We start from the raw sequence: 14,825 nt of genomic DNA, 5'->3' as shown, positions 1-14,825 counted from the left end.
TATGTCTTGGGGAGGGAGCCCAAGAATGTTCATCTTAGCATACATCCCAGTGGTTCTGATGCACGCAGGCTACACACCACACTTTGAATTTTTTTTTTTTTAGTGTTTATTTTATTTTTGAGAGAGAGAGAGAGCACGTGTGCAAGCAAGGGAGGGACAGAGAGAGAGGGAGACATAGAATCTGAAACAGGCTTCAGGCTCTGAGCTGTCAGCACAGAGCCCGACATGGGGCTTGAACCCACGAACCGTGAGATCATGACCTGAGCCGGAGTCAGACACTTAACCAACTGAGCCACTCAGGTGCCCCAGCACTTTGAAAAAATGCTGCTCTAGGGGTGCCTGGGTGGCGCAGTCTGTTAAGCGTCCGACTTCAGCCAGGTCACGATCTCGCGGTCCGTGAGTTCGAGCCCCGCGTCAGGCTCTGGGCTGATGGCTCGGAGCCTGGAGCCTGTTTCCGATTCTGTGTCTCCCTCTCTCTCTGCCCCTCCCCCGTTCATGCTCTGTCTCTCTCTGTCCCAAAAATAAATAAAAAACGTTGAAAAAAAAAATTTAAAAAAAAAAAAAATAAATAAATAAATAAATAAATAAATAAAAAAGAAAAAATGCTGCTCTAGTCTCTACATTTTTCCAAAATGTATCAGTCTGCAAAAAGCACGATCCAGGGTGCCCTTCCAGTCTGGGATTTTAGTCTCTTTCTTAAGGTGAAGATAAGTTTTTGGTGAGGGCTCTAGCTAATGATGCTATGGCTTCGTCAGGCACATGTTTTTTATTGGTATATTATTATCTGAGGCAGAAGCACATTTTTATCCGAGAGCAGATTGAAAGGTGAGGACTGTTTGTGCTCTGTGTACACCCTGGGCATGATTTGTAAACCTGACTAATCAAGAATGGGTTGCTTTATAGGATGGGATAAAGCAGCAAAGTTGGTTTATACAAGGCAGGAGAATCTAATTAGGGAGAAACCATCCATCTTGAAAATCCAATTGGCGATTATAGAGCCTGTAGAATTTTGTACAAATTCTGATGTTTTCCCCTCATTCAGCTCCACTCCAGTCGTGTGTGTGTGTGTGTGTGTGTGTGTGCGCGCGTGTGCGTGACAGAGACAGACAGACACAGAGACAGACACAGAGACAGAGAGAGGGAGGCAGTTAGAGAGACTGAGAGAGACTCTAAAGATTTTTCTGGTAAGAATTCTCTTTGCTGTCTGGAGACTGCAGCTGCCTGAAGCAGGTGGCAGGGGGCAGCGGTGAGCCTGAATCCCTCATGTACCTTTCTCATCCCAGCCACTAAGTAGGCTGAGCCTGAACGTGCTTCCATTTTCTTCTCTGGCAAATAGCAGACTCCTTGAGAATTTTCCGGCCCAGGATCTTCACTCTGTGCTCAGTACACATGGGGGAGATGGGTGGGAGACATGGGAAAAAGGGTCAGGCCCTTCTGGTGATCTTGGCCTTCTCCAGCCCTGATGGGGCACCTACTCTGGTTCACACTCACTCTACAATCGAAAGACTCCAGATGGGATTTGGATTGTTGATGATCCTGAGCACAAATGTATGGAGTTACCAGTGTAGACACTCAGGACGCTTGGGAAGACACTGTGGTGTCATGGATGGAACAGGAGACTGGGACTCAAGGCCTGGCTTCTCCCCTGTACTCAGACCTGGACTATCCAGATGCCCACAGACAGGTTACTTCCTTGCTTTGACCCTCATTTTCTTCATGTTAAGCTCAGTCTATGATGGGGAAGGGGATTCTTCCTGTCTTCACATCTGCCTTTCACCAGATTGTGCAAACTAAGAGACATACTGATCAGACCACTGCCCGCCCACATGGAGACACATGAAATCAGAATGGTTAATCTCCAAGGCCAGAGGCATTTCTAAGTTCTGCCTTGAGTTCAAGATTCTGAAATTTATTGAAAGTGTAGAAAAATGCCATTTGTCCAAGGTCAAGGCTACACCATTTAGGGAAAGAAGAAGCTACCTTTTTCCTGAAATGATTTCAGCACCTCCTGCCTAGAATCTAGAAGGTTAACCAGATGACTTTCTGAGACCCTCTGAAATCTGAAGGGATTCTGTTCCTAAGTGCAGGCAAAAAGGAACGAGGGAACGGGAAAGAGATATTTTGACCAGCAGTATTCTATAGTAGGAAGGCCTTGGCCCGTGTGTCATTAGCTGGAACCCCAGTGGTGCTGAGTATTAATGCTTTCCTCCAGTGTGGTACCTTAACTCTCAGTGTGCAAATCACTTTGTGAAGGTTAATTAATTTTCACAGTCCCTGTGGGAACCTGGCAGGGTAAGTTAATTGCTAACTACATCTCACCTTCCAATTCCCTGCAAATAATCTGTAAAGGTCTCTCTGAACCTAAGCCTTGTACTTACATGAGAATTACTATAATCCTCACCCCTACTTCCTTCCCCCACATCCCACCCTAAATCTTCAATATCACGCACATGTGTACATGCACACACACACTTAAGGGCCTCCTTTAGACAAGGGGCATCTTCTACAGTTAGACACCCTGGGTGGCATTCTGCCCACTATGCTGGACCTGGGCTTTTCATCCTGGCTTTCACTAGGACTCATTCTTTCATATCCATCATGCCCTATGGTATCCTCAGTATATAATTGTTGCTTCTTCCCTTCACAGTTGAAAATCTCCCTTTTCTGGACTCAGCCCCTCTTAACTTGTTCCCAGAGAACTCTGTCATCCTCCACACTACTAGAGTAAGGGACTTTGTCCACTTCCTTCCAGGAAGGGCTCTCTGGTCACAGAGTTATTATCAGCCAGAGCCCAGGAAGGCATAGCAGGGTGGGGTCTACTCCACAGTATGTGGCTTCTTCTTCCGTTCTTTTCCTCTATGCCACGTTAGCGTCGGACTTGGTGTTCTTAGATGCTAAAGTCCTGGTGTACAGAGCCCATTCCATAAGTCTAAATTATTTTACCTAGAGTGTTACTTTACAAAGGGCTTAACGAGTACTTAATGTTGATGTCTCCCTCCTTCCATGCTTTGTCTTCTCTCCTGAGCCACCTCAGGTCTTGTCCTTCCCCAAGTCTTCTGTTCCCCGATGTTGCCCTATTCTCTTACACCCCTGTTGCCGCATCATTCCCCTTCAGTCTCTACTTGCCCCTTGGCTGAAATTTGAAGGAATTAGAAAGCAGCAGCTCTCAAAAGGGTGTCAAAAACCCCTGGAGAATCAGAGAACTCATTTACTTAGAATGTATTAAATGCATACTATCTGCTCCCTATTGTGCTAAATAATTCCACATGCATTATCTTATTTAAACCTCACAACTTCTCTATAAAGTAGGTATTAACCATCTGATTTTCCAGATACAGAAAACCTCAGGCCCTCTGAGGATATGTGACTTATCCAAGGCCAGGAAGCTTGTAGATATCAAAATCAGGATTTGAACCACAGCCTTTTTACTCTGGGTCTAATGAATTCTGAGACAACCATAGCTGTCAGCAGAGGGATTATAACCTAGACTACACTGGAATATGCTAGAGGCACTATCCAGCCATTATACAGAAAGAGCAAGAAAGCAAGAATAAATATTGGTGCTCATGACTCCTTTGCTGCCTTCTTCCTACATTTATTTCTCTGTCTCACTGAGACTTCATGTCTCTTTCTCTTCCTTTCCTTTCATCTCCCTATTCTCTGTCCCTCCTCCCCCTGTAGCTCAAAATGACTAGGCACAGATAGCAGACAGGGGATAATTAAATAAACACTGGGTTGTTGGGGAGTGTTTTAAGGATGACTAATAGAAGATAAACTGGATATTTATGCCCACAAGTTATTAATAGCTCAGAGAGCTCTATTCCAGATTGCTGCCCTTGTCTCTTTCAATATTTTTACCAATGGCAAAAACAAAGGGAGATAAGGAAGAATATTTTGTAGTAATAAAAAAAGTTCCATCCACAAAGAAGATACAACAGATATAAACTTTTATGCATCAAACAACATAGCAGCAAAATAGATAAGGCAAAAACTTTTAGAAAAACAGAAAATTTGATAAAAACAGACTTTAGAGGACTTTAACAAACTTATCTAGGATTTGATACATTAGGCAAAAAGTACAATATGTATGTAAAATATTTAAAACTGTCAACCAGCAAGCTTAATTTAAGAGATAAATGTAGAGCTGTGCACCTCACAGTAGAATACACATTCTCCTCATGGAAGTTATGCAAACATTGATCATGTTTTTGGCTACAAAGCAAAGGTTAATAGGTTCCAAAAAGTAGATACCTTACTAGTATATTATTTTTACTATAATACAATTATTTTACTATAATACTATAATATAAAAACAGCAGTTTTTATATTAGAAACACTCTTCTGAATAACTCTCAGATGAATTAAATTGTCAAAACCAACATATTATTTAGCTTACATTATGACTGAAATTTTTAAATATCAACAAAGCTTGGAAGGTCATTGAGTACACTAGATGACCAGTTGGGATATATTAAGATAATGTCAGCCTGGAAAGATGGACTGAATCTAACAGAATTATATCCGAGCTCTTGTTCTGGTGTCCAAAAAGCCAGTGACAGAAACACAAGGTGGAAGAGATATGATTTAGTAGCACCATCTTTAAAAGAAAAACAATCACACAGACTTAAGATTTAGAGGTTTTAGTTGACAAATGGGTTCAGCATTCATCAACTGTGATGTGGCTGCCAAGAAAAGTTAATGTGATCTCAGGCTGCATGAATAGATATGCAGTGTCGAGAACAAGAGAGGTATAGTCCAGCTCTAAACTCTGCTAATCAGACTTGATACACTGGGCATTCAGTCTGGGGCTCCATGGCTTGAGGAAGCTAAATCAGGGCACATTCAGAGAAAAGTAAAGAGAAAGGTGAAGGGACTTACAAAAAAGAAAAAGAAAGTCCATGTGAGATGTGGCTGGAGAAAGTGGAGAGGCATGGCATGAACCCAAGCAACCCCTTGAAGTCTTAATGCTGTTTTCAAATATATAAAGGGTTTTTATGCAGAGGAGAGATAAGGTCATAGAAAGATATATTTCTGTGAGTCAGAATATTCCAAAGATGAAAGAGCTGTTTAGAGATCCAGCCAAGTTCCCTATTGCTGGAGGTGTTTTAACCTACTTTGGGTAAATACATGGCAGGGACATTGTGGCAAGGATTTTAGCACTGGGAAAATAGGTGATTGGATCAGATGAAACTTTCAATTCTGAAATTCTTCAGTTCTTCTGGAATCTGGTATTCCTCCAGTATGGTCCTTCCATGGGCTACTGAGTTAGGTATCCCAAGTCTTAAATTGATTTTATACACATTTTCAGCATTCACATTTTGAGCACAGACCCTGTGGGTGACAAAAATGTCTGAGTGTTCCTAACCTAGTTGAGACAGCATAAACCCAGGTGAAACAGTTTTTAAGGATTTTATTTATTTTTTTTTAATGTTTATTTATTTTGAGAGAGAGAGAGCATGCATGAGCAGGGGAGGGGCAGAGAGAGAGGAAGAGAGAGAATCCCAAGCAGGTTCCACACTGTCAGCACAGAGCCTGATGTGGAGCTTAATCCCACGAACCGTGAGATCATGACCTGAGCTGAAGTCAAATGCTTAACCAACTGAGCCACGCAGGTGCCCCAGTTTTTCAGGATTTTAAAAGTAAATGTTCATTGAAAGACATTTGATATTCTAAGAGTTCAGAGAAGAGACAGTGAGGATTAGGATAGGTGAGGAAATCCTCATAGGGAAGACTAAAAAGTGTAGGTGTGCATCAGGCAATATGAGTGGTTTTAGAAATTGTGGCAATATAGATGTATATAATAAGCAGACGTAATTGGTTGCCTCTTTCCTTTGGTGGAGGAATATGGTGTGCCCGCTGGAACAGCACATGCCACATGTGCAGACCTTTTTAGAGTGTCTCTCCCTGTTACTGTTCTCACGGCCACTGCAGAGCTCTCCGCAGACACAGGCTTCGGGCTCAGTGGCTCCTGCTCACACACAGCCTGCGTCTCTAATGGATTGATCTGACAGGCGCTTTTATGGACGAAGCTTTCCGCTCTTCAGCTTCCTGATTGCTTCTCACCTTTACCAAACCCAGCAGCGCTTTTATCCTTGAAACTAAGACCTTCCTCCCCCTTGGGGAGCAATGGCCCTTGCCCTCCACAGCCATGACAGTAATTACAATAATAAATAATCCCTTATATTTATTTAGGGCTTTGCAGTTCCAAATGCTTTTCACGCCAGCTCTCTTGTTTGTTTGTCATGCCGGTGCTATGAGGCACTCCGGGCAGGTGCTCCTCTGGGACATAACAAGGTCAGAATGCTCAAGGTCACACTGAGAATATGAGCAGGTCTTCTGAGCCCTGAGCTGGTTTAATGGTATAAATGATGTGAACAGCACCATGATGCTCCCCATTCCTAGGGCTCGTGTGTCTGACCCAGGCTGGTCATGAATCAGTCAGTTCTTGGGGCACCTGGGTGGCTCAGTCTATAAAGCGTCCAACTTCAGGTCAGGTCGAGATCTCACGGTTTGTGAGTTCGAGCCCCGCATTGGGCTCTCTGCTATCAGCACAGAGCCTACTTTGGATCCTCTGTCTCCCTCTCTTTCTGCCTCTCCCCCATTCTCTTTCTCTGACTCTCAAAATAAATAAACATTAAAAAAAAATGAGTCAGTCTTTGTAGGATTCATCTTCTGAAAGCCTTTGGGCCTGGCCCGGGTCCCCTAGGATGCCAGCTGTATTCTAAAGCATTTCCAGAGGGTTGGTTTCACAGATAAGTCTGGTTGAGCTGGACCTAGACGCATTGAGGCCCACCTGGAACCCCTGGGCTTCTCTGCAGTGGACCCAGCCTTTGTCAACGAGGGCTAGAAGTAGGCACCATTCAGCAGCTACCTCTGCCTTCCCCCCCATTTGTTTTTTAGCAGTCTGCAAAATTACTTACTTCATGACGAGTGAACTGACATGTGGGCATGAAAAACAGTTTATTAATTTAATCAAATAAAACTTAGAGCAAAGTTAATGTCACGCAGTTAATGATAGTGTAGAATTGGTTATTAAGCACAATGGTAAACAGCTTCTATGGATGACTGTAATTAGTATTGCTTTATCAGAGAAAATCAGTTTTTAAATTTCTCCCATCTCACTTTATTAGGTCTTCAGTATGTAGTTGGAGTCACTGTCTAAAGTTATCTAGCACCTGAATTTCTTCAAGCATAGGAAGATGATTGCAGGGACCAAGTGAAGACTTTCTTTCTGAAAGTCCCTTGCAACAATATTCATTTCTGTCCTTGAACTGTTCCTATTCAACAGCCAGTGCCTTTGCTCCTCATTTCCCTCTATATTTCCTTGTATTTATTATGGGTTAGCTCATAACCAGCTCATAACCAAAACATCTGTCATTTACCAAGAAGGGATTTCTTACTGTTAGCCAGCAAGACATTTCCTACACCCAGGATGGTAAACACAGGCTCCAGCTCATGGAAGTCTTGGAGAGCTGTCACCTTTTGTGCTCAGCAAAAGTATGGCCATTGCCATACTCACTCAAAGGATTTCTGGTCTTAGGGGTATGGCCGGGAGAGGGAACCTAGAGACTTCTGGCCTGATATGAGTGACGTTGGCCGTGGAGACTTACACCAGTTCCTTGTCTGGGTCAGTTTTATGGTTTCTACAGATCTAGAAGGATGTCAGTCAAAATGGCTCCTTTGAGTCATACTCAGTCATGTGCTTTAAAGGTACCCCAGCAGGTAGGAAGTGAGGAAGGGACATCTTTTGGTGCAGCAGGGAAGGCTGGCACTGGATTGGAGTCCCAAGTGGATATAAGGCGGTAGGGGTTGAAACGAAGGTCTCAGAGTAATATATACATTCCCATCCTTAATCTTTTGTTCAGAAATCTCCCTAGTACCTCTCAGAATTGAAAACTGGAGCTACTTCCTCAATTGTTAAAGTCTCCTTACTTGCGTAAAGGACAGAAAGTGCTTATCACCATTTCAGTTTAAAATGGCAAGTGCCAAAATCTGCAGTATGTGTGTGTTCAAACAGCCTTGGGAGCCAAGACATCAGCCTGCTCCTGAACCTGGATTTCCCTTAACAGGTGAGGAAGAAGAATGGGAGGGACTCAGAGAGAGAGAGAGCCCTTAGCTGCAGGTCAGGGAAGAGGGGTAACTGTTCAATGCCCTGGAAATGGGAATACATTGGAGTGATAACTTCCATCTCAGTTCAAATGCTAATACCTGATCCTTCCTGTTTGAATTTGGAGGTGGGGGCTGGGGGTGGGGAGGCATTCAAAGAAGGATCTATTTGGGGAGAGAAGGAGGAACAACACCAGAGATGACCTATAAACCTTGTTCCCATAGCCATGTTTGTCTTGGTCTCTATATAGGAGCAGAGTACCCAGGTTTTTCCTTCCTGTCCTGTGGGGCTCTTCAAGTGTAGGGAGAAGATGCTGGCAGGGAGGAGGACGGATGTCTCATTATCACTGCCCACCTTTAACCTGCCTGCCCCTTCTCATACTGTCTGCCTGGGGCCGTGGGCCTGAGATGGCATGAGCACTGGCCAAGTGTGGCCCCCACTTCCTTTGTAGGGGGCATGGTTTCCATGATTGTCATTGTCATGGAATCTTTTGTCATCTGATGAGAAATGTGGATCACATAGACTTAAGCACACAATTTCAGGAGAACCCTATGACAGTATACTTTAGACAGGGCTGATGGAGCCAGGTGCAGAGAAAGCATCCACAGTGGGAAGGAGATAAACCAGGAGCCCAAATAGGAAAGAAGCCCACACAACACAACTTTATACTGTCTATAGGTATAGGGACCAACGGACAATAAGGAGGTGCGTTCAGCAGAGGCCAAGGGGCTTGTTGTTGAAATAAAGCAGAATTAAGGAAGATAGAGCCAAGGAAGCTTCACTGAGGAATGTGTGGGTCATCTGGGACTGATGGCTTCCTCATCTAGGAGGAGGATGAGGTCCTGCTGGGCCTCTATGGTCAGCTAATCCTGAGGAACTGGTCCCACCTGACCTACGCAGTTGTTCCCACAGCCCCAAGCTCCTGATGGGATTCTGGTGCCCAAGCTCCAGAGGATAAATACTCTGGGGGATAAATGAATTTTGGTGTAGACCTTCGCAGACTCTCTTTCTGCCACTTCTGCAGGAAAATTGCTGCTTATGATGAAGAAATCCAGCATCTCTATGAGGAGATGGAACAACAAATCAAGCATGAGAAGGAGCAGTTTCTCCTGAAAGTAAGAGTCCACACCAGGGCTTGGCTCTGAGCACCAGGTGGAAATATCGCCTACTCTGACTACCTCCCCCAGTTTAAGATTGCAGTGCCCCCACCTGTGGCACTGTGGATTCCCTGTCTCTCTGCTGCTTTATTTATATTTTTCAAGACATTTGTCACCTTCAGGCATGACATTTAATTTCCTTGTTTATTTTTGTTGATTATGGTCTGTCTCTTCCTACTATCACGTAAGCACTGCAAGAGCAGGGATCTTTAAAAAAAAAGTTTATTTATTTATCTTGAGAGAGAGAGTGTATGAGCAGGGGAGGGGCAGAGAGAGAGGGAGACAGAAAATCCCAGGCAGGCTTTGCACCGTTACCGCAGAGCTCGTCATGGAACTTGAACCCACAAACGTGAGATCATGACCTGAGCTGAAACCAAGAGTCAGATACTTAACTGACTGAGCCACCCAGTCTCCCTGAGAGCAGGGATCTTTATCTTTACTTGTTACTGTATCCACAGCCCCTCAGCCATGCTTGGAACACGGTTGGTACTCAATAAATACTTATTGAATCAATGAATGAATGAACTAATGACGAAAGGATGAAGGTGCATGTGCTTACCAGTTACAGCAGCTTGGAGACCGGGTCTGATACTGGCTGGTCCCAGACCTGGAAGGCAGGCCCACCCAAATGCAGTCCATTCTACTCCATGCCCAGCAGCTCCTCTAGGGGGACCATCATTAGAGCCTATGCTTCCCATCCTTTCCCTTAGACACCTAGAAAACTTAATAACCAAGACAAGTCAAACCCCACCCTTCTCGGACCCCATGGGAGAAAATGTAGAGCTCACATACCTCGTTCCGACTCTGGCATCTAGCCTCCTAGCAGCCTCTAGCCTGTTGTTTGTCTTGGGAGGTCAGAATTGGTGAAATTCTCTCCTCTTCCAAACTAAGCAGGGTCCTTTTGGGAGCATATTTATAAAACAAAGCTACAGGAAACTCTCTCTTACCCATTTTTTCATTATCCACTTGGTGAGTTCTCAACAGAAAAGTCATTGATCTTGAATGGTAGCTTTAGGCTGCCGTTACAACAATCCCATGAACTGGGTGGCTTATAAACAACAGACATTTATTTCTCACAGTCCTGGTGGCTGGACATCCAAAATCAGGGGGCCAGTGTGGTCAGGCTCTGGTGAGAGCCCACTCCCTGGTTCTGGCTGTGGCCCTCTCGCTGCGTCCTCACGGGGCAGGGGGGCAAGTGCGTCCATGGGATCATCACCTTGGGGGTTAGGTTTCAACATAGGACTTCTGGGAATATAGCAGAGGGACCACGTCTTGCACTGCCTCTCAGAACAGAACCTGGGCTATTGCCACAACCCTTCCCTCCTCCTTAATGCAGGTTGGTTTGAACCAGTTTTTATTTATATGCTGATTTGGATTATCTACACCGAGGATCTATTTATTATCACAGATACCATTCAAAACGAGATGAAGTCTGAATGCTTTCCAGAAAAAGCCCATCATATTCTCCAACTAGAGCCCTCTGAAGGCTTGTCTGTATTTCCAGACTCCCCCTGTACCCATTCTTTCTTAGAGCTTTAAAACAGTCTGCCTGTCCCCTGCCCTTCAGCATAGTTGGATGAGTATAAGGCAGACAGAACTCACACACTTGTCACCCAGCATACCCTAAAATAGTTTTCTGAGAACAGTAGCCTTTTTTTTCCTGCAGTAGGAGAGTCACTCCCTTTACCCCAAATGATCTACTGCTGGGCCATGACTACAGGTCAGAGGTCCTAGCTAAAAAAAGAGGCCTGCTTCCAGAAGCAAAAGGTGGGCCAAGGTGTGGGAACTGGGAATGGGAAGAGGTGGGAGGAAAAATTTCAAGGACACATTAGGATCATGTAAGGGTATATGACCACACCACTGTACCCTTCACCCCCCATTCCACTCCCTCCTTCCCCTTCTAGTACCCCAGGCCTTTCAGGCCCAGTGCCTAGGTTTTCCACTTTTGCACAAACACAGAAACTGTTAAAATGTGTTTGGCTTTGCAGACACAGGCTTTTGCCTTGTCACAACGTGAGGACAGTGGTGTGACAGTTTATGACAGCATGAGAAGAGCTGGGCCTTCTGGTTCTACATGTAGCAGTGTGTTTGACCACGAGGGAAATACTTAATGACTGGCACACTCCGGCTCAAGGAAAATAGACGCCCCCCCTCGATGCTCTGTGCTGGCCAGGGCTATAAGGCACTCTGCAGGCCCACCATGGGGATGGCAGCATCCGTGCTGGACTTGTGGAGCCACCTGCCTTCCCTGCACTGTTGATGGGGCACCTACTCTGTGAGTGACAGCCAAGCTGAATGAAGCAGGTTCCCCAGTGAAGGTTTTGACAGCAGGAGCTTCCCGGTCAGATCTTCCCCCTATCGTTGCCTGTGGTTGATGTGAGGGCGATCACAGGCTGTCCCTGAGCTCCATGTACCTGCCTGAGAACAGGCTCAGGACCAGGTAGTGTCTACAAAAGATGAGCCCAGGAAATAATTCTGAGCCTTAGAACAGAGGTGTCCAAAGGCCTGTGTCCTGAGAGTGGTTGTGTGCTCCCACCCCCCTGGTGCCACCATCACACCCAGCCTCATAGCCCCTCTAGTGTCCAGCATTCCAGGCTGTCCTCCAAGGCAGGTGGAACCCCAGGGGCTCCTGTCATGAGCTCTATGCACATTATAATGGTTTCTTCTCTCCCTGCAAGTTTCACACCTCATTTTTGTCTTCAGGGGACTGGAGAGCTGTAGGTGGCCTACATATTTTTGTTTCTGTCCTGTGAACAAAGAAACAATGATAGATGAATGAAGTCAAGTCAGCTAGGTAAGACCAGGGCTGGAGCCCCAGTCTCCTGACGCCCAGATGAGGGACCTTGTACCAGACCAGGCTCTGTGAGAGTGTCAGGCGTCCAGACAGCCCACACAGTTTTCTCTTTACCCCACCCCTAGGGCGGGAGGGGAGGGGCTATGGATCACAGAGGCAGAGCTATCACAAGAGCAAGGCTGGGACACCTCAATCATGGTGGGACACGGCGAGGACCTAGACCCTCAAGGGGAAGAAGTAATGCCCTGTGTTTCCCGAGCAAGGGGTAGTGTGAGGGAACAAATGACTGTACCCAACGTGGAACAGAATATCCACATTAGAAGGATACCCCTCCCCCCTGCAATTTAGAGATGAAGAGATGGAGGCATGAGATTCTCTATGTTCAGTACTCTACCACTAACCAACACTGTCTCTCTCTGGGGGAGCGGTGCACAGTCATTGGTCATGGTCACACATGGTGGGAGTTGGGGAGTTGGCATGACCCCTTATGAGCACTTGCTCTGTCTCCATCCCAGTGGGCCTCCCTGAGCAGCCAGGCAGGGCATCGAAGCCCTGGAATGTTGTGGGAAGGGCCCTACAATCCAAAAGGATGGGGAGGCCCTGCTGTTGAGCAGGTGCAAGGTGGGGGACAAATCTCCATCCCAAGTGCCCTGGGGTCTCACGCGTCCTTCTCTCCGGCCTGGCAGGACATGGAGAGGTTTCAGGCCCGCAGTCAGGAGCTGGAGCAGAAGCTGTTATCCAAGGAGCAGGAGCTGGAGCAGCTCATCCAGAAGCAGCAGCAGGTGTGCCTTTGCCGTGGCCTTGGAGCACCTGGTTCCTCTCTCCATCCTCCCCCGGCTCTTGCCCACTTACCCTGCTATTCACTCAAGGATTTGGGTTTGTTTGTTTGTCTGTTTTTAATTGGAGGAGAACCATTTAGCTGTACAAAAGATAGCATTTTGAAACCACAGGTGATCTCAGGATAAAGCCTTTACCTCTCCAGTGCCAGGTGTTTAGTTGGGAAAAGTTGCCAAGAATTCTCCCTCGAGGCATCTGAAGACATTGTCAACCTAATTACACCCAGGAGCCGCCAGAATGTCAAACATTAATTTGTTTCCTGCATCCTGGGTAAGAGGAGAGGGGGTTGCTGAGGTACAAAGGACGGAGTCACTAGTGCTTTGTGGGAGGCTGCAGTGATGTCTTCCCACTGCGATGGCCATGGATGCCTCCAGCTGGAAGAGACTCTTCAAAGATCAATTTGCCCATCCCCTGTTTTCCTATGTGCCCGGAAGAGGTTCCTTAGCCTTTTTTTTTTTTTTTTTTTTTTTTTTTTTTTTTTTTTTGTGGCTATGCCCATCACCCCACAGGATGGATGCAGACACCAGATGTTCCTCTGATGCACTTGAGCCCCCATGAGGCGGTCTGGGCAGTACACTGTGTAGGGTGGTGTCCAGCCACCATGGCTGCCTAATGACCTCAGGAAGATTGATTACCCAGGCAAACTTCACAATCATAGACTCCTCTCCAAGGTGAGGGCTCGTGGGGGAGAGAAGGCCAGGATGTCACTTGGCCTCCCGTTTTGTTTTGTCTGGCTCTGGAAGTAATCCAGCCCTGGACAGACCCAGACACACCGCATCCACTTGTATAGAGAGGGCTATTTTCAGCAACACAGTAAAATATGCTTGAAGCTACCCCATGCTGAGGCTAGAGACTGTCCCACTCCTGCTGCTCCCTGACCTATGTTTCTTTCTTTCTTTTTTTAATAAATTTTTTTAAGTTTATTTTTGAGAGAGACAGAGACAGTCTGAGCAGGGGAGGGGCAGAGAGAGAGAGAGAGAGAGGGATCGAGAGAATCCCAAGCAGGCTCTGAGCTGTCAGCACAGAACCCAGTGTGGGGCTCGAAGTCATGAAACCATGAGATCATGACCTGAGCCGAAACCAAGAGTCACCCATGCGCCCCTTGGTTTCTTTCTCTTGCAACAAGATAATTTCCACTGGAGGAACTGCCAGCTGCCTTCCCATTACCCTTCCACAGCTATCCCTTGCTTCTACTCTTTCTCCCCCTCACTATTATGCATTAAGTTCTTACCAATTAGACTTATCCCTCAAACGAATGATTACCACTCGATTTAATTACTGCATGCTTGCCTGATTACACAGGAGCCTCTTGAGAATCACACAAAATTCCTTGTTGCTGCCTCCTCTTCCCCTCACTGGCCACATTTATTAAACTAAATTTATTATGATATATTTGCCTTGGTTTGATTCCTCCTCTGGTGAGAGGGTTAGAAGTTTTGCAAAGCAGAATCACCAGCCAAGAAACGCTGCAGTTATACAAATGCAGGTTTTTTTAGTTCCTTTTGGGACATGAAAAAAAAAAAAGGTATGTGTTTGGTCTGACCTGTTTTAGCTGTTTCCTAAGAATTTCCAGGGTTTCTGGCCACCACACAACATTTCTCTAGATTAAAGGAATGGATTTATTTAGCAGAGCAAAGAAAAGGGGATACACAGATTTGCTGTCAGAATTCAAAATTAGGAAGGACAGTTTTATGAAGAATGCCACTTAGCTGCTTCCCAGGTCCATCAGGGCCGAGGGGGACAATTGGCTGAAAGGACAAGAGGGATTTAGGTTGGCTCTCAAGACTATGGATGAGATGCTAATGGCATCATTATTGTCACCGGGATTGGGGACACAGATGGATTGTTGACCTCCCTTTCCCAGCAGTCTTTGTGAATGGTGCTGTTCCCTCTGGACTGTTCAGTAGCCCTGTGGAGACAGGGGAGAAAT

At 45.8% G+C, this 14,825-nt stretch overlaps 1 protein-coding gene across 12 annotated transcripts in view; it reads left to right on the top strand.

Moving 5' to 3' along the window:
- CRACR2A (calcium release activated channel regulator 2A) overlaps positions 1 to 14,825 on the top strand; it is a 134,173-nt gene that overhangs the window by 76,430 nt on the left and 42,918 nt on the right. For all 12 annotated transcript variants that reach the window (XR_006204659.1, XM_042945545.1, XM_042945544.1 and 9 more), the window contains 2 exons: positions 9,132 to 9,222; positions 12,745 to 12,840. Coding sequence is in view for 11 of the 12 variants with exons in the window: in XM_042945545.1 (XP_042801479.1) it covers positions 9,132 to 9,222; positions 12,745 to 12,840 (187 nt within the window). In the remaining variant the exon portion in view is untranslated. The remainder of the gene's footprint in view (positions 1 to 9,131; positions 9,223 to 12,744; positions 12,841 to 14,825) is intronic.

This window comes from Panthera leo, chromosome B4, assembly GCF_018350215.1.
Source record: "Panthera leo isolate Ple1 chromosome B4, P.leo_Ple1_pat1.1, whole genome shotgun sequence".
In the NCBI taxonomy this organism is placed as follows: Eukaryota; Metazoa; Chordata; class Mammalia; order Carnivora; family Felidae; genus Panthera; species Panthera leo.
The sequence above is the reverse complement of the archived record's forward strand: the minus strand, read 5'-3'. Positions and strand labels throughout refer to the sequence as shown.